This window comes from Dicentrarchus labrax, unplaced genomic scaffold (genome assembly GCF_905237075.1).
Source record: "Dicentrarchus labrax unplaced genomic scaffold, dlabrax2021, whole genome shotgun sequence".
NCBI lineage: Eukaryota > Metazoa > Chordata > Actinopteri > Moronidae > Dicentrarchus > Dicentrarchus labrax.
In genome coordinates, this window is record NW_026136704.1 from 3057864 (window position 1) to 3082177 (window position 24314).

Consider the following 24314-nt stretch of genomic DNA (forward strand, 5'->3'; position numbering starts at 1 on the left):
TGAATCCTTGTTTATTCCTAAAGTGTGTTCATTTCAGTATTTGTGATTGGTGGCTTTGCAATATGTTGTTTTTTTGTATGGTTCCCAGGCCTCCATCTTGGTTACCACCAGACTGTCTGCCCTGGACCGTATCCCTCAGAAGTATGTGAGTCGCTATGCACAGATCTGTGGCTTTAATGACCCAGCCCGCCAGCGGGCATACTTTACTGGCCGCCTCCTGCAGCAGAGTGGGGAAACTGTATGTAACCATGATGCCCAGGCTCTTATAGAGCTGCTTTACCTCAACCTCCAGAGAGAAAGCCAGCTGGCCGCAGCATGCTTCCTCCCCTCATACTGCTGGCTCACGTGTGCTACCTTACACTTCCTCCATTTCACTGACGCCAATGCACCCATCCGCACACTGACTGGCATATACACCAGTTTCCTTAGGCTCAACTTTGGGGGTGAGGTGCTGGGCACAGGGACAGGGACAAATGTGCCCATTCAGGAGCACCACAATTCTCTGATGTTGTATGTAGTCCGTACAGTTGGTAAACTTGCATTTGACGGTGTGACATACAAACGCACATCCTTCTCAGAAAAGGAACTAGAGCAGTGGATAGGAGGGAAGACCAAGACAGATGAGGAGCTACGTCAGCTGGCCATGTTCCGGACTGACGTGCTAGACTTCTTCCTGGCTCCCTGTGTAGAAAGTGGGAAGCATTTACCAGAAGGACCCAGTGAGAATGATGAGATGCGGTATGTATTTGCCGTCCCAGCCATGCAGGAGTACCTGGCGGCTCTCTACGTGGTACTAGGAGAGAATAAATCAGCTCTAGAGAAGCTGACCAGGAAGGTGTCTGTGGCCATTGGTCCAGCAAGTGAAGATGTTAATGCCCTTGTTAACATCTTTTCTAAGTTCATCCCCCTCAGAATCTTTGCCGTATTTAACCTCCTCAAGCTGTTTCCAAAGCTCTATGAGAAAATCATCAGTCGCAACAAAGGCAGCATTGCCAGAACCATGGCAGCTGAGATGTTCCGTACAGAGGATAGCTACAATGAGGATGTCCTTGATCAGGTGGAGCAAAGCCTCCTGGGAGTCCATGGCCCACAACCACAGCAGTACTGTGAAGGCCAGCCTTTTGAGCTCTACCCTATCTTCATGGGAGGACTGTTACATTATGGTAACCGTGTACTTCTCCAGCAACTTGGCTGCAGCATTAAGAGCACCACTGTGGCCCAAATCACACGTGCCCTTAGGAAGCACCTGGTCAGACGTAAGTTCATTTTCTTTTCAGTCTTGCTTAGATAGTATGTTTGCTTGAGTAATTAAAGGTGTCAACCTTTGTAGGTAACTCTGACCAGTCCGATACTGGACAGATACAGATATAGTTTTGTGTGTTCTCACAGGTATGATTTGTGATTGATTTTTATCAGTCTAGTCTTTTCTACCCCTACTGCAACAATTGCTACCCTCACACGAGTTCACCGAGTGTGCTATAAATGAATGTGCGTAAATGGGTAAATGTGACATAAAGTGCTTTGAGTGACCCAAAGGCTAGAAATGCGCTCAGTTCAATCTATTTCCATTTCCATTACAAGAAAGTTACAAGTGTGAATTTTACAAAAAACATATCCAAAACAAAAGGTATGGGTGGAATTGTGCCCCAAGATTGTGTACCAGGAGTAATGGTATCTTGGAGTCCTGCCTGAGCCAAGAGTGGAGGAATTTGGTGTATTTATTTTAATAGTCTGTTGAGATAATGAAAATCTTTTACCTTATTTGATGCTAGAGCTCAGCAAGCCACAGCCACCAGAGGAGCTGATGGATCTGCTGGTCCTTCTGTATGAGTTTCAGAACCCAAGACTGACTGCAGAAGTTCTGGCCTCAATAAGATCCATCCGCCTCAGCAACATTCGTATGACGCCACTCAAATGCTTTGTACTGAGTTCTGTGCTCTCATGCGCCCCTGCAAGGTAAGCTATGGGCTGTGCTTTTACTGGCACCTGTTTATTATGTAGGGTTTTGATTCTATTGATTTGCTGTTGTGTATGATATTTTTATTTTGATCCAAAAGAATATCCTTCTTTTAAATCTCATCTGCACACAACAATTTGAAACTAACTGACTGATGATAGCATTTAGCTCAAAGCATGACTTTGTAGACAGCAATTTGCTACAGGACTGTTGACATAAGGCAGACATTATTGTAGAAAACAGCTCTGCTCTTTGTATTTTTTAGCTGTGGTTGGTCAAACGGTATTGACACGCTTACAGAATTTCTAGGTATTGAAGTCCATAAAATATTTCTGGGAAGTGGCTGCGTATTACCATTAACATGAGATTGCATAGTGTAGTTTTAAATTGTGTTATAGCAAATTTAATTCAATTCAATTCAATTTTATTTGTATAGCGCCAATTCATAACAGAAGTTATCTCAGGACACTTTACAAAATGGAGCAGGTCTAGACCGAACTCCTTATAACATTATTTACAGAGACCCAACAGTACCCAACATGAGAAAGCACATGGCGACGACAGCAAGGAAAAACTTCCTTTAGAAGTAGATTTAGAGTTGGCAAATACCTCTGTATATGAAATGCAAAGAATTAGTATGTTTAGTCTTAATATATATTTGCTAAATGTGTTATGATGTCTTCCTGTAGTTATCACCTTGAAGAGCTGAACCTGTCCTCCTGTCTCCTGACTCATGGCATGATTCAGATGCTGCGGCCTGCCTTCAGACACACACATAACCTCAAGTGAGACAAACTCAATAACTACTGTTGTGGTTTGCAGTGAAGATCCTAGAATAACAAAGTAAACATGTTCTGTTTCATTCCTCTCTTACTGCTAGTGACAGTAAAGTAAGTGGATATGTATTCTATATGTTAGTGCTGTTCCCCAGCTACACTGACTGTCTTAAACTGTTGGCTGTGCTATTTATTGATTTACTCCTGTTGAAAGATGATCCAGTTCTGTGCAGGGGTAGTCCACAGCTCCCATCTGGATTTCCTAGCCTATTTTGTTAAGTTACGTTAAAGACAGACAGCTAGCTTGAAGGTTAGAGTTGTTTGTTTCTTGGATTGCATTTGAGCACAGAAAACTATCAGTCCATGCTTCAGAGTCCTGGGGTCATCAGGGTAGGGGCATGAGACTCCCCAGCCCAGCACTCTAAGAAAAGTGTTGCACAGGACCCACAGCACTCACATCACCATAACACATCCAGGTTACTGTCTGCAGTTGGCGTCAGCCCAGACGTGATCAAATTCTGGCCCCACAACCCCAGTGGGGACATCGGCATAACCAGTGCCCTCAAAAGCACCCAAATAAATCTCAAGGCACATGCTGAGAGTGGTGGGCGCCCCGACAACACTCAACGGGAACCTTAGTCACAGGCCAGGTGAAGGCCCAGTTTTTGTCTCAGGAGATAGCCACACTCCTGGACAAAAAGGCCATCAGAGTAGTACAGCCACATATGCTGAATGATGGGTTTTACTCAACATATTTTCGGATACCAAAGGAAAACTATTTACTCTGTCCTATACTGGACCTAAGGAGGTGGTGACCTCATTTTGGATGCTTCATACAATCAACGCCCTTAAGATCATCAGTTTGAGAGAGTAGTTCACTTCCATAGATCTCAAGGACATTTCACCCCTCAGATGTCATCTGTCATTCTACCAGGGGTCTGGCCACATCCAGGACAGCAGTTAGGGGGGTGTCACAATCAGAGATGTGCGCATTAGTGTCCTGGACAGCAGGTTTTAACACTTAAATATTGCTTCTAGATTGGCATCAGCTATTCTGCCATTGGCTTCTTCAGTTGACCAGAAGGTGGATGTCTGTTCTGTGTGACAGGACTTCTATAAATGATCCACTTTGTTTACTGCAACTGGTTGATAGGAAGTTACAGAGGTAGCTATGATTCTGTAAATTTCCTGGATGACTGTCAGTCCTGATGGTCACTCTGAGCCTTTTAGGACGAGAAGATTCTGCTAGCCTGGATGTAGCGTACCATGTGGTGTTTATAGCTGGGATGCACAGGTAGGTAGCCTACATGTCACACTAGTGTCTTTGTTTACATAAGATCTCAACCTGCACGGACTGCGGAGAGACATCCCCACACTAGTGACTTCTGTTTATTGCTTGATTGTACTTTGTACATGTAATGGCTGCATAGTAACTTGTGAGCAGGCACAATAATTGTGAGTTTAACTGATCAGCTCATGTTAATAGAATACTGGATTACTTAACTTCAAATAGTTCATTAAAGAATTATTCATATTAAGATATAACAAAGACAGGATCAGTCCAGCACTGCACTACAGTGAAAATACACTCAGTTACCAGTTTATTTGGCTAATACAGGGTCAGTCTGATCCAACACTCCTGCAATAGGTTAGGTGATGACGTTTTGATTCAACTTTATGATCATTTTGGAGGATGTAGTCTATGCTGCTGTTGAACTGTATTGCATTATACAGAGAGGTGTTTCTGTTATTTAGCCTAACCTCATTGATATAAATGGGTCATGGGATGGGAATAAAAATATACACTGTATATGAACAATGAATAATGCCAGCGATATTCATTTAAAATGATCAGAGCATTTTACTAAGTTACTTTACAGTGTTAAATATAGCCCTCTTTACTGCAGCTTTTACATGTATTTTTATTAACTTTGGGTGACTCCCATGCCTGTCTTGCATGTGAATGTTGTGTTTGCTGTGATTGTTGTGTCTGCCTGTCTCTGTTGTCCTCAGTCTGCAGTTTAACAGCCTGGGTCCTGAGTCCTGCATCCTCCTGAGAGATCTGCTACTAGACCCCAAGAGTTCTGTTAGATCTCTACAGTAAGACTACACTTTAATTCATGTGTTTACGTTGTTGTAGTCTGTGTGTACAATGGAATCCTCTCTTCACTGTGCTGCTGTCTTTTAATTTAGAATATTCAAATTACAGTTAATTAAACACAGTATGTTCCCCTCAGTTTTATATTACCTCTCTTTCTGCACTCATACATGTCCCATTAATGCATGTTACTACCTTCACTTCTTCCCCGGAGTTCTTGTGCTTTCTTGTCTCGCAGGTTCTCATGGATCCTGGTGGAGCCTCCTGCCATGGTCCTGCTTGACTGCCATTGCTAATATTACTGATATTATTATTATTATTATCAATATTATTATTACTACAGTCCCTATTATTACTATAATCACTGCTGCACCTCTGTCTGTCTGTCTGTATGTCTGTCTGTGTCTCTCTCTCTCTCTTTCTCTCTCTCGCCCCAACTGGTCCAGACAGACGACCACGAGAGCGCGAGAGAGAGGTGCACAGCAACAACAGTAGCAACAACTACACTAATAGTAGTGACTGATGATGATGAACCTGAAGAAGATGATGACGACAACAACAGCAACAATGGGGGACAATGAGCAGTGATTATAGTAATAATAGTAACTGTAGTAATAATAATAATAGTAATAATAATAACAATAATGTCAGTGATATTAGCAATGGGAGTCAAGCAGGACTATGGCAACAGGCACCACCAGTACTCGTGCTGCAGCGTTCTGAATTAATATATTGATGTTTATCATACTACGTCTGCCGACTGCCTGATCCATGGCTTCCTTTTACATACTGTTTAGTGTACTGGTCTATGTATAAAAGTACCTAATTTTATTTGCCGTGGGTCTGCTTACCGACTCAGACCTGCTCTGTGTATGTAAGTTCACCAGGATGCCGGCATGCTTTATTAAACTCACACCTCAGAGGCAGAGCGGGTCCACTAATCGGAAGGTTGTTGGTTCGATCCCCGGCTCCTCCTGGCCACATGTCAAAGTATCCTTGAGCAAGACACTGAACCCCGAATTGCTCCCGATGCTGTGCATCAGTGTATGAATGTGTATGAATGCATAAGTTTCTGTTCGATGGACTTTGCCATCACTAAGTGAATGTGTGTGAAAGGGTGAATGTGGCACGTAGTGTAAAAGCACTTTGAGTGGTAGGAAGACTAGAAAGGCACTATACAAGTACAGGTCCATTTACCATTTACCTGTCTCATTAAATGTCTTATTATTCCTATGTGTTCTCCAGACTGTGTGACAACCCTCTGCTGGAGTCTGGAGCCAGCACCCTGCTTGAAATGCTGCCAGAGAACCAGTCCCTGGCACATCTGTCCCTGATGCACACTGGGCTGGGGGATCAGGGGGCCCTGGAGCTGGCTGAGAAGCTCCAGCAGCACACGGGTCTCCAGGAGCTCAACGTGGCCTATAACAACATTGGAGACAATGCTGCTCTGGCTCTGGTGGACGCCTGCAGGGAACACCCCAGCATTCACACTGTGCAGTAAGCAGCTCACTACACCCAGAAAAGTTATCTACTGCAGCTTTAATGTGTGCTAGCTATTACACATGTATTCTATAAACAGTGTCACTGCATTCTCAGTAAGTTGCTGTGCTATTGTAGTGTGCTGTGTGTTTGTGTAGCTTGTATCTGAACCCTCTCAGCGATGTGGGGAAGCAGTCCCTGTACGTCCGAGGTGTTCCCAAGAGCCACGGGGACAGTGGCCAGCGGGTCCGGGTCCTGGCTTCAGTCACTGAAGGCTCAGACTTATCTGAGGACTGGCACCCCATCCTCAGTGTGATTCGAGAGAATGCCTCCTCCTGGGACCGCGAGCGTGTCAAGCAGCAGCTTAAGGTACACACTTAGAGGACAAAAAAACAACTAAAACATGAAAACTGCAAGCAGCGATGAACGGGCCCTCGCACTCCACGCAATTTGGGGTGTGCTGCGGCCGCATCACGAGCAAGTGTAACATGTGCAGACCGCAACATGAATATTGGCACTTAGATGCATTTAGGCCAGGGCTCTTAACAAACTTGTGAAGTTTGGGTGCAAATGGAGAATCTGTACTGCAGTTAGGTTTTGCAGTAGGGTTAGGGTTTCCATTGTCATGTCAAGACTGATTTTTGAAGGCATGCCACGGACACTCTGTTTGACCAAATGTAAAGATTTTAATAACCTAACATTCTGAACTTCTCTGCGTTGTATTCACCAATTTTTAAGTTGTTCTGATCAATTCACTAGGGGGAGTTAGTTCAAATAGAATCCCTGAACTTGCCGGAAATGGCATCACAGTTTGACATTCGATTCAACCTGGCCAACTTTGACAGCACGCCACAGACACGCCCTTCAACGTACAGTCACAAGTAGCACAACTTTTAATTAGCAATATTTTTTGATTGTACTGTCCAATTTTGAAGTAGATTCGATAAATTCCCTAGGTTTCCCTAGTTCGTTCAAATACAAGGCAAAAAATTTGCCAAAAATGAACACGAAAGTCAAAATGGCCATCTTCCTGTTGGGTTATGGGTTCAAGAGGCTTTTTTTGCTTGTCCCATCATGATACACATGCCTACCAATTTTCGTACATGTCAGTCTTACATGTCTTGGGGGCTGATTCTGGGGTTGCGTGGCTAAGCCATTATGCAACGCCCATTTGCAGGACCAAGACAATATCTTAGCCTTCGCCTCGACTGAATTTTATGCAACGTTTCATGAGGATCAGGCATGTTTAGCCCCTCAAAAATTGTTCAAATGTTAACACAAAGGATGATTTCCGCTGCATTGCCGTGGCAACGTGGTATGTGATATGGTATATCCAGGTATGGATAAGTATGTAAAAAAAATTTGTTTGCAGACTATTGCCCCTATACTGTTTTCTAAAATCAGAATTTCTAAAAACATACAAGCACAGTGTTTCTCATGGTGTTAGGAGCCAACAGCCAGCTCAGCCAAGTTCAGAAAACTCATCTTTTTGGCATTTCCATGGACACAGTGAATAAGCAAGGCTGCACAGACGGGGTTTGGTGTAAATGTATTTGTATGAACTACATTACTGAGCTACAATCTTCTGGCAATTATTTGGCAACATAATAGCATACATAGGTAGAATGTAATGTTAACGGTTGGATTTTAAAACAATTTGTTTACATCATAAACCCTCAGCTATTGTGAAATTTGAGTCTGGAAAAGTATGGAATTTTGAAATGGAAAATGTATAGGAAGCCTGTATATTACTAATTAGTGTGTGTAACTGTATTATGACACATTAAACGCATACATAAAAGGGAAATACAGAGAGCATGTATTGCATTTCACTTCATTTTTTTGTTTGAGTTGTTTTCATTTAGGCCAACATAAGAGTTAATTATGTTCTAGAGAAATTTAAATATTATTTTCCAGGCTTTTGTCAAAGACGAGGTTAGCAAACTTGTTCTCCAAGTGATGTACTCCAGTCATTTAATATTGCACTTAAAGTTGGGGGACTCACAAGAGACAAAGGAGTGTTTAGACCCTTGTATCTGTACAAGTTTGACATACAAATTATAATGCCTTTTAATATAAATGAAAAGTGAAAACAAACTTGATGAAAAACTAACATTCTGTTCATCAGATCATGATCATCATCATGGCCACCGATAGACCTTTTTCACAGCCACTTTGACATGAATTACAAGGGTAAACACAGGTACTTCTACAGTTCAGGAGTTGTTGTAAAACTCTCTTAATACACGTCACAGTCCGTTATTCTCTGTTATAACACCTGACAGTGGAGCATCACCTGTTGCAGGCTGTGATATTCTCTAGACTAATAACTCTGTCACCTCGTCTTATATTAAGATCTACTTTTTGTCCCCATGTATTTTGTAGTACTCTGCACTGCAGTTCCCTACAAAGTTAACAAATACAGGTAATATGTAAACTGTATGAGTTGATTTGGTGGTCCTTTTTTAGGTGTGTGTCAGTCACCCAGTTCTCCTCTGTGCAGGTTTTCCTCAGTGATCTGGAGTGGGGGCGTCAGCAGCAGCAGAGTCTCTGGAAGAGGCTGCACTTCCGTAGGGTGGAGAAAGGAGTCCGGCAGACTCTAAAGATGCTGGAGAAGGACACTGTACCTCCACCTACAAAATGCAGCAAGTAACCAATAAAAACCAAGAAGTGAAGGTCTTCAGCAGCATTTCAATTTACAGAGCAGCTTAAGGAATTCAAACCCTCAGCAAAGAGCCTGTAAATTTTCCCAAACTGCAAGAATCCTACATAAAATAACTGTAATTCAGTTTATTGCAGAAATATACATTTTAGCCCAAAATAAACAGATTTTGTTGTGATTTAATTGCTATAAATGAATTAAAAGGATACTGAATTACTACATCATGATGGCGGTTTGTAAAAACTGTGAATTCATACGTAAGACAACAAGCAAATTTTAAAATGCTTGTTTTCTGAATGGAGTTTTGATCGGTCGGGGCTATGCCAACTTAGTTCATTTTGTCCAGTCTCTGTATAAATATGAAGTAGTATGCATAGAGCTATGGCTGCACACAGACTGATACAAGTGGAGGTGGCACCTCTGTGGTTTGCAACAGACCAGTTGAGAAACGATAGTGAAGATAAATCCACTTTTTGATTGTTTTAAAAATAAACTCTAGTTTTCCTCTTGCTGGTACAGCTCCATATCAGAGCTCCAGCTCTGCCTCCTTCTCCCTGGACTCAAGCAGCTGTCTGTGGTCCAGCAGCAGCTCTGTCTCTCTGGCCTTCCCCATACAACACTGCAAAAGCCCCACGATGAAAATTATTACTCAAAGTTAAATACTTGCCGTATTGTATTGACTTTGTACATAATCTCATTGCATGAAAAATTGGCTTTGCTTTCTGTATTAACAGGCCATTACACTGGTGAGTCTCCATGGATAATAAAACAATAAAACACTAGTATGATTTTTCTGCGCTGGCAGAGGTGTTCCAGATGTGGCTGTGTTATGAGTGTTCAGCTGGCACTTTACTTCTAATGAGGATTAACACCCTGGACCCTCAAACAAACTGAGCCAACAAAAGAAAGTGCAGTAAAACAAACAACCATCTGCTTGATGCCATACGACGTATGTCTACAGGTATCACTTCATATACAAAAAGGAATATTAAACCAAATGTAATGCAATCGTCCTCTCTAATTCCTTATTGGAATATTACAATAATATTGTTCAGGGCTTGAAATTATAAATAAATAGTAAATAACGTTACAGGGAAATCTGAAAATACTACCAGCATGCTTTGGGTGCTTTACTCTCAACACTCAAATGAAGCAGCTGACTATAAGGAGTAAAAAGCACTTTCTAACATGCTGGATTAAAGTTACAACTCATTAAAATTATACTATTAAAAGTTAAGTGAGGATAGAGAAGGATTGTTTTTGTGTAGCAAATGGACTCACAGGCTGAGTAGTACTTGTGACTCAGACATGTTAAGTCAGCTGTGTTTCCCATTAATTCAGTAGTTTCCTTATAGGGGTTAGGTCAAGGTAATGGTGCTGTTTGTTTGTTTGTTTGTTTGTTTGTTTGTCTGACAGCAGGATTCTGGAAAAACTACTGGCCAGGTTTTCATGAAACTTGGTGGTAGAGAGAAGCATGGGCCAAGGAAGAAACCATTAAATTACAGAACGGATACGCAGATTATTTTTCTCCTTCATTAACATTGCAAGATAGGTCAGTTGTAATACAGACATATATAGTGCTTGCCCTTGCAGATTTGCATATCATATAAGACTGTTGGCACTGGAGGAGGTCTGTGCTCTCTGAGTGGCCAGAGGATATTGGAACCAATGATCCCTTATTACTGTAGAAGCAGTGTGCACAGGCAATGATTTATTTTGTGTGAAATGATTGTTAGGGAGAGTCCTGTTAAGCAGTGATAACACAGACAGCCCACTCAGCCACTGCTATGTACAGATCTTACATAACTTGGGTAGTGAAATTAAAACCTTAGTCTGTTTGATCACTGCTATGAAGTCTGGAGTATATCAGCAAAGTAATTACAGACATTAAACAATCTATCTATTTCCAATCTTTAGTTACAATAAATGAATACATTTAACCGGAATTAATGATTGTACTCAGTTTTTTATGAAATAACAAACACAATGTAGTTAGTAACTTTTTAAAATAGATTATTCAGTCACAGGGCTTTCAACTGCCTCAGTGCATAAGAGCTTAAGTTAAATAAGTGTTGTGCATACAATGTGCAATCAACAAGTGAGCTAGACATTTTAATTGTAGAAAAGAGCACAGTTATGGGATCAATATTCAGTATTCATAGTGTAACTGAAATGGTGTTATAATAATAAATGTCTGATGGGTGCATTCCTAATGTCTTCCAGAGTTTTGTCTGCCTTGTCATTTGGAGCCACACACAGCCACATCTATGCAAAGCCATATTGATAACATTATGTTATGTTAAATGTACTATGACTGTACATTGTTGTTTTTCCAAGCACTCATTTATTTCAGCAGATGATATATTTTTGCTGTCCTTCTATTGAAGTGTAGTCTGTCTTTGTTGTTCAACAGATTAGCCTTTCTCTGATACCTTTGAGTTGGCTCATTTAACACCAACAGTGATGCTGCAGTTTGTTTGACCTTGTTAATGTGTGTTGCGTGTTCAACCTCTATACAATTCAATTCAATTCAATTTTATTTGTATAGCGCCAATTCATAACAGAAGTTATCTCAGGACACTTTTCAAATAGAGCAGTGTTTGGTACTGACTGAAATAGGTCACCAATTATCAAAACCTGGCATCAAATGTCCAGTTAGATTCAAAGATTTTGTTTACAAAATGGACTGCATTTCTATAGCACATTTCTGCCTTATCAGACATTTATCCATTCACACACAACAATGGCGGCAGAGCTTCCAAGCCCATTGGGCAGTCTTGCTCAAGGGCGCTTCATGTTGACAGGAGGCCCCGGGGTTTGAACCACCAGCTTTGTGATCAATGGACAATCCATTCTGCCTGTGGCACAGCCGCCCCAACCTACAGTTCTTGACATACATTTTTAAGGATTAATATTAGAGCCTAACCAATATGAGACTTTAGAGAAGAATCCCTGATTACCGTTATGGTGGCCGATATAGTGACTTTTTGAGCTGAAACAAAAATAGACCTTTTCTATATGACTCTGCAGAGGTATACTGAAGGCTGCTTTCTTCAACAAATAATTTATTCAAGAATATTTTAAATAATTTAACATATACATTGTCAACCAGTTCTAGTTGACATTGCTGAGAGTGGCTTCTGCTCTCTTACTCTGATGCAGCTCATTTTGCAACATATTTAAGCTTTGGGTTTTTTGTTGAAAAAACAGAAAGGCTTTGTGAAAAACATGTTCAAACTGAGATGTCAAAAACTATCAGTACCCAAACTTGGGTATTGAAAAATATCAGACTATACCCATCCTAGTTGTTTGTTCAAGATGAATATCTCTAAATAGACAGTTGTATGATGATTTGGTATATTTTTATTTCAGTGTGTCCCCTCAGAACAAAGTAATGGTGATGCATGTTGTGTGCTATATATGAAAGGATCAGCGTTTATGACTGATCAGTGCTGTAATATTTCTACAGTCAGTGTAATTTAAACCTGTCACATTAAATGTTGTGCTGCAAACAGTGTTCTCATAGTTATTATTGTCAAAACATTTGTCCTGATGCTGGCACTAGATCAGACTCATTAGTCCCTCCCAAATCGATAATCTTGTTAATAGGGCTGCAGGCTCACTACGATCAACATTAGATTCTATCGCTCCTATAGAGAGGAAATTATTAAAACATAGGAGACTAGCACCGTGGTACAACATCCAAACTCGCCAATTAAAGCAAAAAGCACGGAAATCTGAAAGGAAATGGCGCTCTTCAAAATTATTAGAATATCGCTCAATTTGGCAAGATAATCTTAAAACTTATAGAAAGGCCCTCCGTAATGCCAGAGGAGCCTATTACTCAGCACTAATAGAAGAAAATAAGAATAACCCTAGGTTCCTCTTCAGCACTGTAGCCAGGCTGACAGAGAGTCACAGCTCTATTGAGCCACATATCCCCATAAACTTAAGTAGCAATGACTTCATGAGCTTCTTCTATAATAAAATTATTACTATTAGAGAAAAAATTTATCACCAACTGCCATCAACAGTTATCAGTGGCTCTCCAAGTTCAGGGACTTTAACTAGTGTAAAATCAGATGTATATTTAGACAGTTTTTCTGCTATCGATCTTCATCAGTTAACTTCAATCATTTCTTCATCGAAGCCATCAACCTGTCTATTAGACCCGATCCCAACTAGGCTGCTTAAAGAAGTTGTTCCCTTAATTGTCACTTCTTTACTAGATATGATTAATCTTTCTTTATTATCAGGATATGTACCACAGTCCTTTAAAGTAGCTGTAATTAAACCCCTTCTTAAAAAGCCCACTCTTGACCCAGGGGTTTTAGCCAACTATAGACCGATTTCTAACCTCCCCTTCCTCTCTAAGATTCTGGAGAAAGTAGTCGCCAAGCAGTTGTGTGACTTTCTACATAACAATAGTTTATTTGAGGATTTTCAGTCAGGATTTAGAGTTCATCACAGCACAGAGACAGCTCTGGTTAAAGTTAATAATGACCTTCTGATTGCTTCTGACAATGGACTTGTCTCTGTACTTGTATTATTAGATCTTAGTGCTGCATTTGACACCATTGACCATAATATTCTTTTACAGAGACTCGCTTGCAGTTTGTACATGTTAACGATGAATCTTCAATAAATACTATAGTTAGTCGTGGAGTTCCACAAGGTTCTGTACTTGGACCAATTCTATTCACTTTATATATGCTTCCCTTAGGCAACATTATTAGGAATCATTCCATTAACTTTCACTGTTATGCAGATGATACAGTTATTAAGGACATAAAATCCTGGATGAGCTGCAATTTTCTGATGTTAAACTCAGAAAAAAACGAAATTCTTGTACTTGGCCCCAAAAACCTTAATGACACACTGTCTAAAGATATAGTTACTCTAGATGGCATTACCTTGGCCTCTAGCACCACTGTCAGGAATCTTGGAGTTATCTTTGATCAGGATATGTCCTTTAATTCCCATATAATTTACGCAATATTACAAAAATTTGACACATCCTGTCACAGACAGATGCAGAAAAACTAATCCATGCATTTGTTACTTCTAGGCTGGATTACTGCAATTCCTTATTGTCAGGTTGCCCCAATAAGTCCATTAAAATGCTCCAATTAATTCAGAACGCTGCAGCACGAGTACTGACAGGAACTAAGAAAAGAGATCACATCTCTCCTGTACTAGCTTCTCTGCACTGGCTCCTTGTAAAATTTAGAATTGAATTTAAAATCCTCCTCCTCACCTATAAAGCTCTTCATGGTCAGGCCCCTTCATATCTTAAAGAGCTCATAGTACCCTATTACCCCTCTAGAACACTACGTTCTCTGAATGCTGGGCTACTTGTGGTTCCTATAGTCTCTAAAAGTAGAACAGGAGCCAGAGCCTTCAGTTACCAAGCTCCTCTCCTGTGGAACCAGCTTCCAGTTGTGGTTCGGGAGGCAGACACCCTCACCACATTCAAGAGTAGGCTTAAGACATTCCTCTTTGATAAAGCTTATAGTTAGGGCTGGATCAGGTGAGTCCTGAACCATCCCTTAGTTATGCTGCTATAGGCCTAGACTATCGGGGGATTTCCCATGGTGCACTGAGCTCCTCTCTTTCTCTCTCTCTCTCTTTCTGCACACATTCATGTTCCATTAATCATGCATGTTGCTAAATTCACTTCTTCCCCGGCACCCGATCTGACTGTTATCATACCATTGAATCAGCGTTATCCTGATACAATCATCCCACAGATAGGGGCCAGTAGGGGCCTACTCTACCTACTAGTAGGTGCAGGAGGCAGTTATCACCCATTCATCTGGCTGATCCAATACTATTCAAGCCCAGCAGGTACAGAAGGTGTGTTATCGAGCAGAGCAGTCACGTGACTGTCAGATTTCTGTCTGCATTTTCTTTAATTTCAGTGGAAAAACAACATTTGAAGATATTTTTGGCATTAGAGTTCGTTGTGATAACCGTGACACTGTCAAGATAGCAACAACACAACAACACGTTTACCCACATCCGGTGGACTGAATTAGCAAAATAAATATGCACTTTCAAAATAAAGCCAGAAGAGAATATTTTACGAGCAAGAGTAACGTTAATACTAAAGACACTAGTGGTTTCTATTTCATAAATACACATCCTGTAGAAGCGTTATTAGGATAAAGGAAAGTTAAACGTTAGGTTAGTTAAGTTAGTTGCTCAATTACTGTATACATAAATGCATATTTTATTAATCAAATGCTTAAACATCAGCTTTTATTTTGATTTCTCTGCCGTTGCGTGTCGACGTCATCTTCTCCGACGCGACGCGCACGTTGGATACGGTACCCTTTAACTTGGATGTCACGTGGCGGTAAGATACGTTTGGTTAAAAATTCAACCACAAAGTAAATAACAACAATGCTTAGTTTTTACATGTTCTTATGATTTGCCTGTAAAAACTCAAAAGCTTTGCATTTTAGTTAGCTCAACTTAAACGCAACTAAAGTTAGCTCCTAGTAACTAACGTTAGCAAGTTAACCCTCTATCTGTGTGTGTCTGTGTGTCTGTGTGTGTCTGTGTGTCTGTGTGTGTCTGTGTGTCTGTGTGTGTCTGTGTGTGTCTGTGTGTCTGTGTGTGGGGATGAGTTCACAAGAACAACGCCACATTTTGGAAAGCTTGGAGGAGCTGGTGGAGCAGCAGGAGTTTGAGGACCTCCTTCAGACAGGGGTTCAGACAGGGGCAGCAGCAGCTCCTCAACCCCCGCTGAAGGTGAGGTGGACAGAGAGGGACGCGGATCCAGACATGGTTGGTATTTTATATTCTAGATATTTAAAATGGTTTCAGTCCTGAATGTCAGTGTGGGCCAGTGGCAGGGATAACGTGCAACACTGTCAATGGACTACAGGACCATCAGTTGCCCATAAATATGTAAAGTACACCAAAATGTTATTTATCGAAGTTTGAAGCTAAATACCACCAGGTCAGATCAATGTGTCATCTCTGATAGATCTCAAATCCTGAAAAATAAAGAAATACTTTTTGCTGTAAGCATGATTTGGCTAACAGGAGTTACATTTTTTATGTAGGTGGTCTTGGAGCCTCTTTTCCAAAAGAAGACACACGCCCCACCCAAAAAATGAAATAGGAAAACTGTACTGTATCGTATAAATGTAGATCGCAAACAGATATTTTAAAAACAAATGTAAGTGTTAGACAAATATATGCTGCTCTAAGAGGTGTTTATGTTTTTTCTGCATTACAGCTGAACGCCGTTGTAAGACCGGTCTCACCTCACACCCTCATGTAGAGGGGACCTTTGCTCCAGAGACTGCTTCACACACAGATTCTGCTGGTGTGTGTCTCATTAGATATGTTCTGTGTATAATGTCTTGTACCTAGTATCTGCAAAATGAGCTATTGAACAAAACAAAGTCTCCAAAACAAGCTTTATGACAACGTTTCTCCCTGTTGATATGCAATTGCCAAGCACCATTCACATTGTTATATATGTTATATCTGTCATATAACAATATTTTCTTCTTATCTGTGTAACAATGAAGTCCATGTTTTTGCTAGTTGTATGCATATGATACAAAAACAACCTTGGGCCCCTTCTAACTACTCCATGTATTTCTTTTACAATTGCAATAGAATGTCTTTTGCAAGATCTGCAACCCTCCCTGAGCTGCTCTGATGAAGAGCTTAGTGAAGCATCAGCAGCCCAAAGAGCTCCTCTGGCTTCTCTGGATTGGAGCATTCGCAATGCTCTCTTTTCAGAGAGATGGAGAGAAAAGAGACCATCTCTTCTTAGTAGCATGCTGGCCAAGGAGAGTATGGCAACAAATGGCTGGTTGTAAATGTAAATATTACCTTGTAGGACGGTATGATCTCAACATGCCTGAGCTGACCTGCGAGGGATGCCAGGCAACTTGGACTGCAGGACTTGATGACCTGATAAAAAGTGGATACTGACCTGCCACCCTTCATTTTGTAACAATTTATGAGACAGACCTGTTTTATACGTTTGAAGACATGAAGATGGCATCACCCGGGATGTCTTTTCAGGCATATCTAAGAATGCTTGAGAAGCGGACTGCTCGCTTTGGCCGTGTAAGTATTTCTCTATATGTTTGTGTTTTGAAATGGAAAGGTCTTTGTTTAAAAAATTGTTTTGTGCTTTTTCTTTTTTACATAGACTGGGAAGATCTCATCAGACAGCTTCCAAAAAAGCTTTTTTTGAATGGGCTGCTGTACAATATGAGGTTGACTCCACCTGCAAGGAGGAGAAATTCATCTGTCCTGCCTGTACCCCAGCAATGCTTTCTGTCTCAGTGGATGGAAACCGCAAGCGTTACCGCTTCAAAAGTACTGCAAGGTATACAATAATGTACAGATAGATAGTTATGTTTTATACAACAAGTAACCTTTCGATGTATGACATGTTAAAAAGATAGTTCAGGTGTTTTGAAGTGGGGTTGTATGAGTTACTTATCCATGGTCAGTGTGTTACCTACAGCAGACAATGGTCACCGCCACCCATCCCCTGCCTCTATTGTGGAGAAGCAGAAAAATGTGTTTTAGCCACATATAAAAGGCCCACCTGAAAAAAACCCAATATCCAGGATTGTAGTTGGGGTTAGATGTAGAAATATGCATTTCTACAGTTGAGACAATGTAGTGCCAAGGAAAAGGGCTGTCTGAACACTGTGTACTGTAGGTTACACACTTACTATGGATAAGTACCTTATACCATCCCACTTCAGAGTACTCAACTATCCTTTTAAACATTGGAGCCTTTTTATTTCTTATTGTTTTTTTAGATCTCAGGAGCGGGCCATCTTTGACGGTGTCTTCATTGCAAAAGATGACGATGTGACCAGATTTGTGGATCACATCCACAGCAAAAAAATACATGTAATAGCAGACTTCAATTTATATCTCAATACAACATTATAATTCATAGTCTGTCAGTACTCCCATGTATTGTGATATCTACCTGTATACCTAATTGTTCTTAATCTGCTAACACTTATCTGTTCCTTGTCCCCTAAGAGAAATGTATAATTGTTCCCTGTAATGACTGTTGATGGGATTATTTGTCAATTATGATTTTCTACAATGTAGGTCACTGGAAGGAGCAATTGTGGTGGGGAGTGGTCAGCTGCCAGAGAGACCTCCCAAAGATCAAGCAGTAAGGTGGATGAGGAGGGACTGGAGCTGGCAGTGTGCAGGCATGATGTCTTGCTGGCTGCCCTTAATATGTTTGTACATGCTAAAGCGCATGACTTCAAATGTGAGGTTAGTATAATACAGTACATTTTATCAAATGACTTGCAATCCTATAAATGATGCATATAAATGTGTAATGTTTAACTATCACTTAACAGATTATTTAACATTTGTATTGTTATAGTTGTTGATGTGAACAGCCCTTAATTGACACATCTACTTTTGTCAAGGATATTATTTTGCACCTGTCTGTGTATCTTTGTTTGTAAACAAGATTACTCATGAGGTTTACCACTAATGTACACACAACTTGGTGGAAGGGTGACAGTTTGATTTTTGATTAGCTTTTAATTGAAATAAAAGTGACTGTTGGGCATTGCTTGAGGTCTCTGCTGTACTAAATTCCCTTGATGTTTCTGTTTGGGTCCCTCTCTCCAGGTGAAATGGAGTGGCACAAACCAAGAAGTTGCTGGTAAAACACTAGGGGAGGAAGTAGAGCAATGTAATGCTTCCCTCTCCAGGATATCAGTCACCACAAAGCATATTTCAAAAGCAGGTGCTGTATAATTGTACCTCTGTATACAGAATAAAAGACATTTATATTATTACAAGTGAATCTTTACAGAACTCATCTCTGTGTACTTGCAGGACGCAATGACATGCTGACACTCCTGGCCGTAAGATGGAACCAGCAGAAATGTCCAAACCTGGCTACTGGACTTTCCCAGAGATACCATAAGGTAAATAGAAACAATATTATTTTGCTGCAATGGCACAGTGTAGGTCAAAGAAACACGCATACAGTTTTGTGCACATAGGCTTGTGATACATGATAGTTACAACATTTTTGCCTGATTTGAGTTGCATTTGTACACTGTACATGTTGTACTGACTTTTAGCTTATGGTAATAATTTTGTCATTTTAGACATCTAAAGCTTTTAATATCCCGATTGGGGACCTGGAAACCCTCAAAGCCCAGCATCAACTGGGTGAACAAACTGTGGAAGAATTTGTGCAAGAAGTAAAAGAATGGGCAGATGGTAAGAACGTGAAACATTATCTGACATGGAGAAACATTTGTGTCGTTTGTAAAGTTGACGCTACCTGCAATCAATTTTGTCAGGAGAAATTGACCATCAAGGCACACCACAAGCTTTGTGTAAGAAGATTGAGGCCTTCACAACCAGCATCAACACGAGAGCTCAACTCCTATATCGGAAAAATGGTAGGTTAACATTTTAGGCCTTTTCAGATCACAGTCTGAAATGTCTCCAAACTCACTTCATAATTACAATGTCCATACAGTTCTAAAAAGTAATGTTTCATGTGTTGGACTTCTCCAAAACAAATTGATTTGCGTTCAGTTATTATAAGTACATCTATTATGATCCATCTGTTTGGCAAATGTATTGTCATTCTGTTGTTACAGCTGTAACTTAAACAAGATCATGGACTTAGTGTATTTAAAAGATATAATGTGGGTTTATTGTTTTTCTTTGGTTTTCAGACCGCAACAAAGGCCGACATAGAATTCGCAGAAAGTAAGGGAACAGAAGACCACTTTAAAGGCCATGGTAGCGGAGTACAACAGTCTTGTTGCATGGATAGCGTTCTGGACACAGAACATCCCTTATTACACAGAGTGGTATGCATTTCATGTACTGTGCGTATTCTTTAGTGGTGGAAGAAGTATCATATCCTTTACTTAAAAGCATAAAGTCTATTTACAAAGTAAAAAATACTGATACTACACTCTAAAATTACTCAGATCACAAGTAAAATATTCAGTATAATCAGTTAAGTATCCTTAAAGTTGTAGTGAAGTAAAAAGTAAAATACTTTCTTCTGAGATGTAGTGCAGTAGAAGAAGAAAGTAGCATAAAAAGAAAAGTGCCAGTACCTCAAATTTATACTAAAGCACAGTACTTTAGTGAATACACATTTCATCATTAGTATTCTTACATTCAGGTGTTCCAGTGGACATATTTGCATTCTGACCAAGTGTGCATATGTATGACAGAAATGATCTCTGAAGCTACATGCTATATGCAGTGGTCTGAACTTTTCATATTGATGTATTACAGGCTCTGCTGATTTCAGCACAAAGAAATAAGTCTTCGATAGGGTCATGGGTGTTCAAAGGCTTCAAGAGGAGAAGAAGATCCTTGTGAAAGAAATGAAGCAGCACTGGGAGTCTCTCAAAGCCCATGCCAGGGTCTTGTCCGAGTTGTCTCAGCATCAGAGTGAAGACGCCATGCAAAGTAAATGCGGCCTTGTACTTAATTTTTTAAAATTCGAATGTTTCACAAAGTTATGTTTAAGTTGTGAAAGACATGTTATTTACCTGGATAGTGACATATTTTATCCCTTCTTAAGGACATCTCACAGAGAAAGCAACAAAGTGTCACACCTGCCTCATCCTTCCAGTGGGAAATGAGAGAGCTGCAGCAGCATACAAGAAAACACTACCTGCATGTGCTGTCATCAGCAGATGACATAATGGACACAATGGACAGTTCAGATGAGTTCGACATTAGCTGTGGAGATTCAGAGTCTGATGCAATGTAAAACAGGAAGATGTGGTGCTCATGATCACAGTGCACCGTGTGCGACACATGGTCACACAGAGCATGTGGCTTTAAAAAGTGACTAACGTATGTGCTCATTGTCAGGATTAAGTTGGAGATGACAGTTGTAGTTTTTGTATTAGGTTGTTGTTATTTCTGCATTTGGTTTTGAAATGTTTCATCACTTATATAAGGTTGGATTTTTCTACTGGGTTGTGGGAAGTTCCTGGTTAATGTTGTCTTACATCTTTACAACAAAAAACACTGTCCTTTACTGTCTTATCTTTGATTCACGTTCAGTTCAGCATCTTTTCAGGGATTTTCTTTCCAGTTGATCTTTACTGTTTGATTAATAATTGTTCTTTAATGTTTAATTAAACAAAGGCACAATAAAGCTACATTTCTGATTGAGTCCTTGGATGTTACTACTGTTTTAGGTTAGACTTATTTTATCTGAGCAATTCCCACATGCTTTCAGAGTACATGAATTCACTATATGGCAAGAGGAGAGATTCAGAGGAAGGACTAGTGACATGGGATTTTCAGCATCAAGTTTTCAATAACATGAACTGTTTTAATGCAATTATATAGTATAACCTCCAACTTTACACAGGTTGAATGATTTAGCAAACCACAATTCATAGTGATATACTGTATATCAGATGAACAAGCCAACGTCAAAACGTATGTAACATGTAAAGAAAAGACTTAAAGACGTAAAAGTATCTCAAATTTGTACTTAATTACAGTACTTGAGTTAAAGCACTGCATTACATTCCACCACTGGTGACACATTGACACAAAGGCATATGCAAAGCACCCGGTAGATTCAAATGACTATAATTAGGATTATGACCAAATAATATATATATATATTACCACCCCCAACACAGACACACGGGCATGGGCCTGCAATCTACAAGTGCATGACCATAAAGTAGATTTTTTGGAGGATGTGGTGGCATATTAGAGGTTTTGAGAGTGCTGCCTGTTGAAGAATGCTCTTTATTATTATTTATGTGGTGCATCACTTGACTGTATTCTTTAAATATGTGTTAGTGTTAGGCAACATGGGCCAAGTGAGTGCCCTGCTGTGGGGGTATGCGATGTTGGCATGTCCGTGGCGAGAGGACCATTGTCTCATAATCTGCCTATGGGTAAAATAAGGTCTACACTAGCCCAGATCCCAAATGATGAATGTGATTAGGAAAAACATCAATACCTTGAAGGTTTTTATCAAACATATAAGCAAAAAATCCAAAACCTTGAGTTCATCCAGGCTGGAGTCTCAAATGGTCTCAGAAACTACACCTGAAAGAGGCTGGCACCAAACAGAGGTGAGAATTAAACTTTGTCCTGGTGAGTAACATATGTCAGTTTGAAGATTTTAAGTGGCTCCTACTGTGAAATATTGACCTCTGAACCTTGACCTCAGTGCATATTGGAAGGCTTGTCATTCAGCAACAGAAGAGGCTACAGACATGGGACCAACTGTTTTAGAAAGCTCTTGACTTCAGCTATGTGACTATATTCATATAAATATAGTCACCAAGTGGGGGCACTGTCATGTATGATCAAAATGAATTTTCACCAATTTAACAATTGCATATTTACAATCTGATCACATAAATGTGTTTCCCACCCCTTTAAATCTATCAGTATACTGTTAATTTAATATTTACAATTTCCATTTTTAGGAAATGTACCATTAAAAACAAAAACTACAATTCCCTTGTGCCGCGCCATGCAGCTTGATACAAATAAGCACCATGTTTGTAGTTCTTCTGGTTTGCAAAGTATTGTTAAGAATAGGGTCGTAAAAAGATATATGTAATGAATATATCGAACATTAAGTGCAGCCGAATTAGTAATTACACTCCATCTATGTGATTAATTTTAAGAAAAAGTAAAGATGTTGGCTTATGTCAGATATACTAACTGTTATTCTATAAATGTGGATTTGGGTTAGCTAGTTCTTCCGGTTTTCAAAGTAGGGTTGTAAAATAGGGTCATAATATCAGACATCTATTGAATATATCAAACATTTAGGGCAGCCGAATCAGTAATTACACTTCTTGATATTTAAAAAAAGTAAATATGTTTATTTCACATAGTTTTACAGCCGCTTCATATATTTTTTTCTGTTTTCTTTTTTGACTTCTTTTTTAATTTACATATATACATATTTTTAAATTCTCTTTACTGAAATACTGTTTCTTATGTTTTATGATTTAAAGTGCAAGCGACGAGAAGTGACGTCATTCACCACGTCTCGTTCGCGGTACTTGGTAACGCGGGTACTGTCCTCGTGCGGGAAACGGAGAGAAACACAGGTTTAGAAAATGTTTAGTAGAAGGAAGAAGCAGGTAAGAAACACAGTTAATGTTTTGAGTGTGTACCTACAAATGTAAACTATAAAACAATATAGTTTGTATATTTAGAGATGCAGCAATATTACTTTTGTGCTACACACAGGTATAACACATTAAAAAGGTTTCAATGTAACATCAGTTTTGGTTAGCTAATGCATGCTATGTTATGCACATTATGCTGGTCAACGGTAAATTGGTGTGTGCTATCGAGATTGCTGGCTGTATTTAGACAGCCCTTGCAGTCAATTATAACTTAGTTCTTTTTATGTGTCACACTCTTATTTTCTTTTCCATTCATCTTGCTCTCAAAGTCATGACGAAGCCCAAAGCAAGAAGCTGCCCCTATTGTGGAGCAAGCATCATGCCAATCAGAAGACCTGTGCCAGCTGCTGTGTTTGCCTCCTGCAAAAAAAGTCTTTCAAAGAAAAAGAAAAGAAAAAAAATTGACTTGGATGTGTTGTGTGTGTGCATCCATTGTATTCATTAAAGGTTATTGAACATAATGCCGCCACTTTATATGAGCCACCCCTAACCTTAAATTTAGCTAAAGATTCAAAATTAGTTGGCTCATTATTGACATATGGGCTTGTGGTCCAAATAGCATTTTTTTCTGATCAATAGCACATTTTTCACCAATGAGGAGAGAGCTAGGCCCGGTTCCAGAACCAAATGACTTCAGGTGCATCTCAATTTAGTGGTGGTACCCTAGTAGTTACAGTGCGAGCTGCCAACAGCTATTAAAGTAGAGCAGTGTATGATGATCCAGAGTTGGGTCCCAGATAAACAGATTATGCTGAACACAGACGGAAAAAGTTGTAGACAGCAGTAAGTTAAACAGGGTGTCAGTCATTTTCAGCAACAGTTTGCTTTACGAGTCAGAAGGACACCCATACCCTCAAACTCCAGTCCTCAGAGGAATCATGGCTAAATACTGTGACCAGTGCAGTGCAAACACATTTGTATATCATTAATTACTAAACTATGTGTCCATGTATGAGGTGGGATACATTCAAATTCCAACTAAAACAGTCTTTGTCCGAAATAATCATATAATCAATCAGTTTATATATTATTATATTAACTATTTATGGGAAAATCATACTTCATTTGTCATTGGCTGCAGATTGGTGGTGAGGTGTGTTCATGTTGTGACTCTCTGAATCATCCAGACATTTCCTGAGACGAA

General features: G+C 39.9%; 3 protein-coding genes and 1 long non-coding RNA gene across 7 annotated transcripts in view; 3 read left to right on the forward strand and 1 right to left on the reverse strand.

Annotated features, from left to right (window-relative positions):
- Positions 1 to 12484, forward strand: part of nlrx1 (NLR family member X1) — a 28713-nt gene extending 16229 nt beyond the window's left edge. The window contains exons 6-12 of one of the 3 annotated variants that reach the window (XM_051397918.1): positions 89 to 1256; positions 1773 to 1956; positions 2647 to 2742; positions 4747 to 4833; positions 6077 to 6328; positions 6469 to 6679; positions 8814 to 12484. In XM_051397918.1, coding sequence (XP_051253878.1) covers positions 89 to 1256; positions 1773 to 1956; positions 2647 to 2742; positions 4747 to 4833; positions 6077 to 6328; positions 6469 to 6679; positions 8814 to 8963 — 2148 coding nt within the window. In that variant the 3' untranslated portion in view covers positions 8964 to 12484. Of the gene's footprint in view, positions 1 to 88; positions 1257 to 1772; positions 1957 to 2646; positions 2743 to 4746; positions 4834 to 6076; positions 6329 to 6448; positions 6680 to 8813 lie in introns of those variants that run through there. The other 2 variants (XM_051397919.1, XM_051397920.1) reach the window with 2 other exon arrangements.
- Positions 1 to 24314, reverse strand: part of LOC127362358 (gap junction delta-2 protein-like) — a 678509-nt gene that overhangs the window by 8492 nt on the left and 645703 nt on the right. The gene's annotated exons all lie outside the window — the stretch shown is intronic.
- Positions 14009 to 21167, forward strand: LOC127362373 (uncharacterized). Of its 2 annotated transcripts, none has more exons than XM_051398039.1 (13): positions 14009 to 15764; positions 16222 to 16311; positions 16611 to 17069; positions 17155 to 17334; positions 17780 to 17873; positions 18084 to 18257; positions 18627 to 18744; positions 18837 to 18928; positions 19115 to 19229; positions 19313 to 19414; positions 19697 to 19834; positions 20274 to 20450; positions 20566 to 21167. In XM_051398039.1, exons 4-11 carry the CDS (start codon positions 17276 to 17278, stop codon positions 19732 to 19734), a joined length of 792 nt encoding a protein of 263 aa, XP_051253999.1. In that variant the 5' UTR covers positions 14009 to 15764; positions 16222 to 16311; positions 16611 to 17069; positions 17155 to 17275; the 3' UTR covers positions 19735 to 19834; positions 20274 to 20450; positions 20566 to 21167. The 2 variants fall into 2 exon arrangements, with proteins under 2 accessions (XP_051253999.1, XP_051254000.1); XM_051398040.1 differs by having other exon boundaries at positions 14568 to 15764; positions 16837 to 17069.
- LOC127362402 (uncharacterized) lies at positions 22577 to 23631 on the forward strand. The gene is made up of 2 exons (XR_007884458.1): positions 22577 to 23122; positions 23440 to 23631. It is a non-coding gene; the product is annotated as an uncharacterized LOC127362402 (long non-coding RNA).

Bases quoted from the DNA above. Each gene is read 5' to 3' on its own strand.
- LOC127362373 (XM_051398039.1), top strand. From the start codon at position 17,276: ATGCTTTCTGTCTCAGTGGATGGAAACCGCAAGCGTTACCGCTTCAAA. The intron at 18,258-18,626 runs GTTAGTATAATA...CCCTCTCTCCAG, and splicing joins CGCATGACTTCAAATGTGAG to GTGAAATGGAGTGGCACAAA. The intron at 18,929-19,114 runs GTAAATAGAAAC...TTGTCATTTTAG, and splicing joins TTTCCCAGAGATACCATAAG to ACATCTAAAGCTTTTAATAT.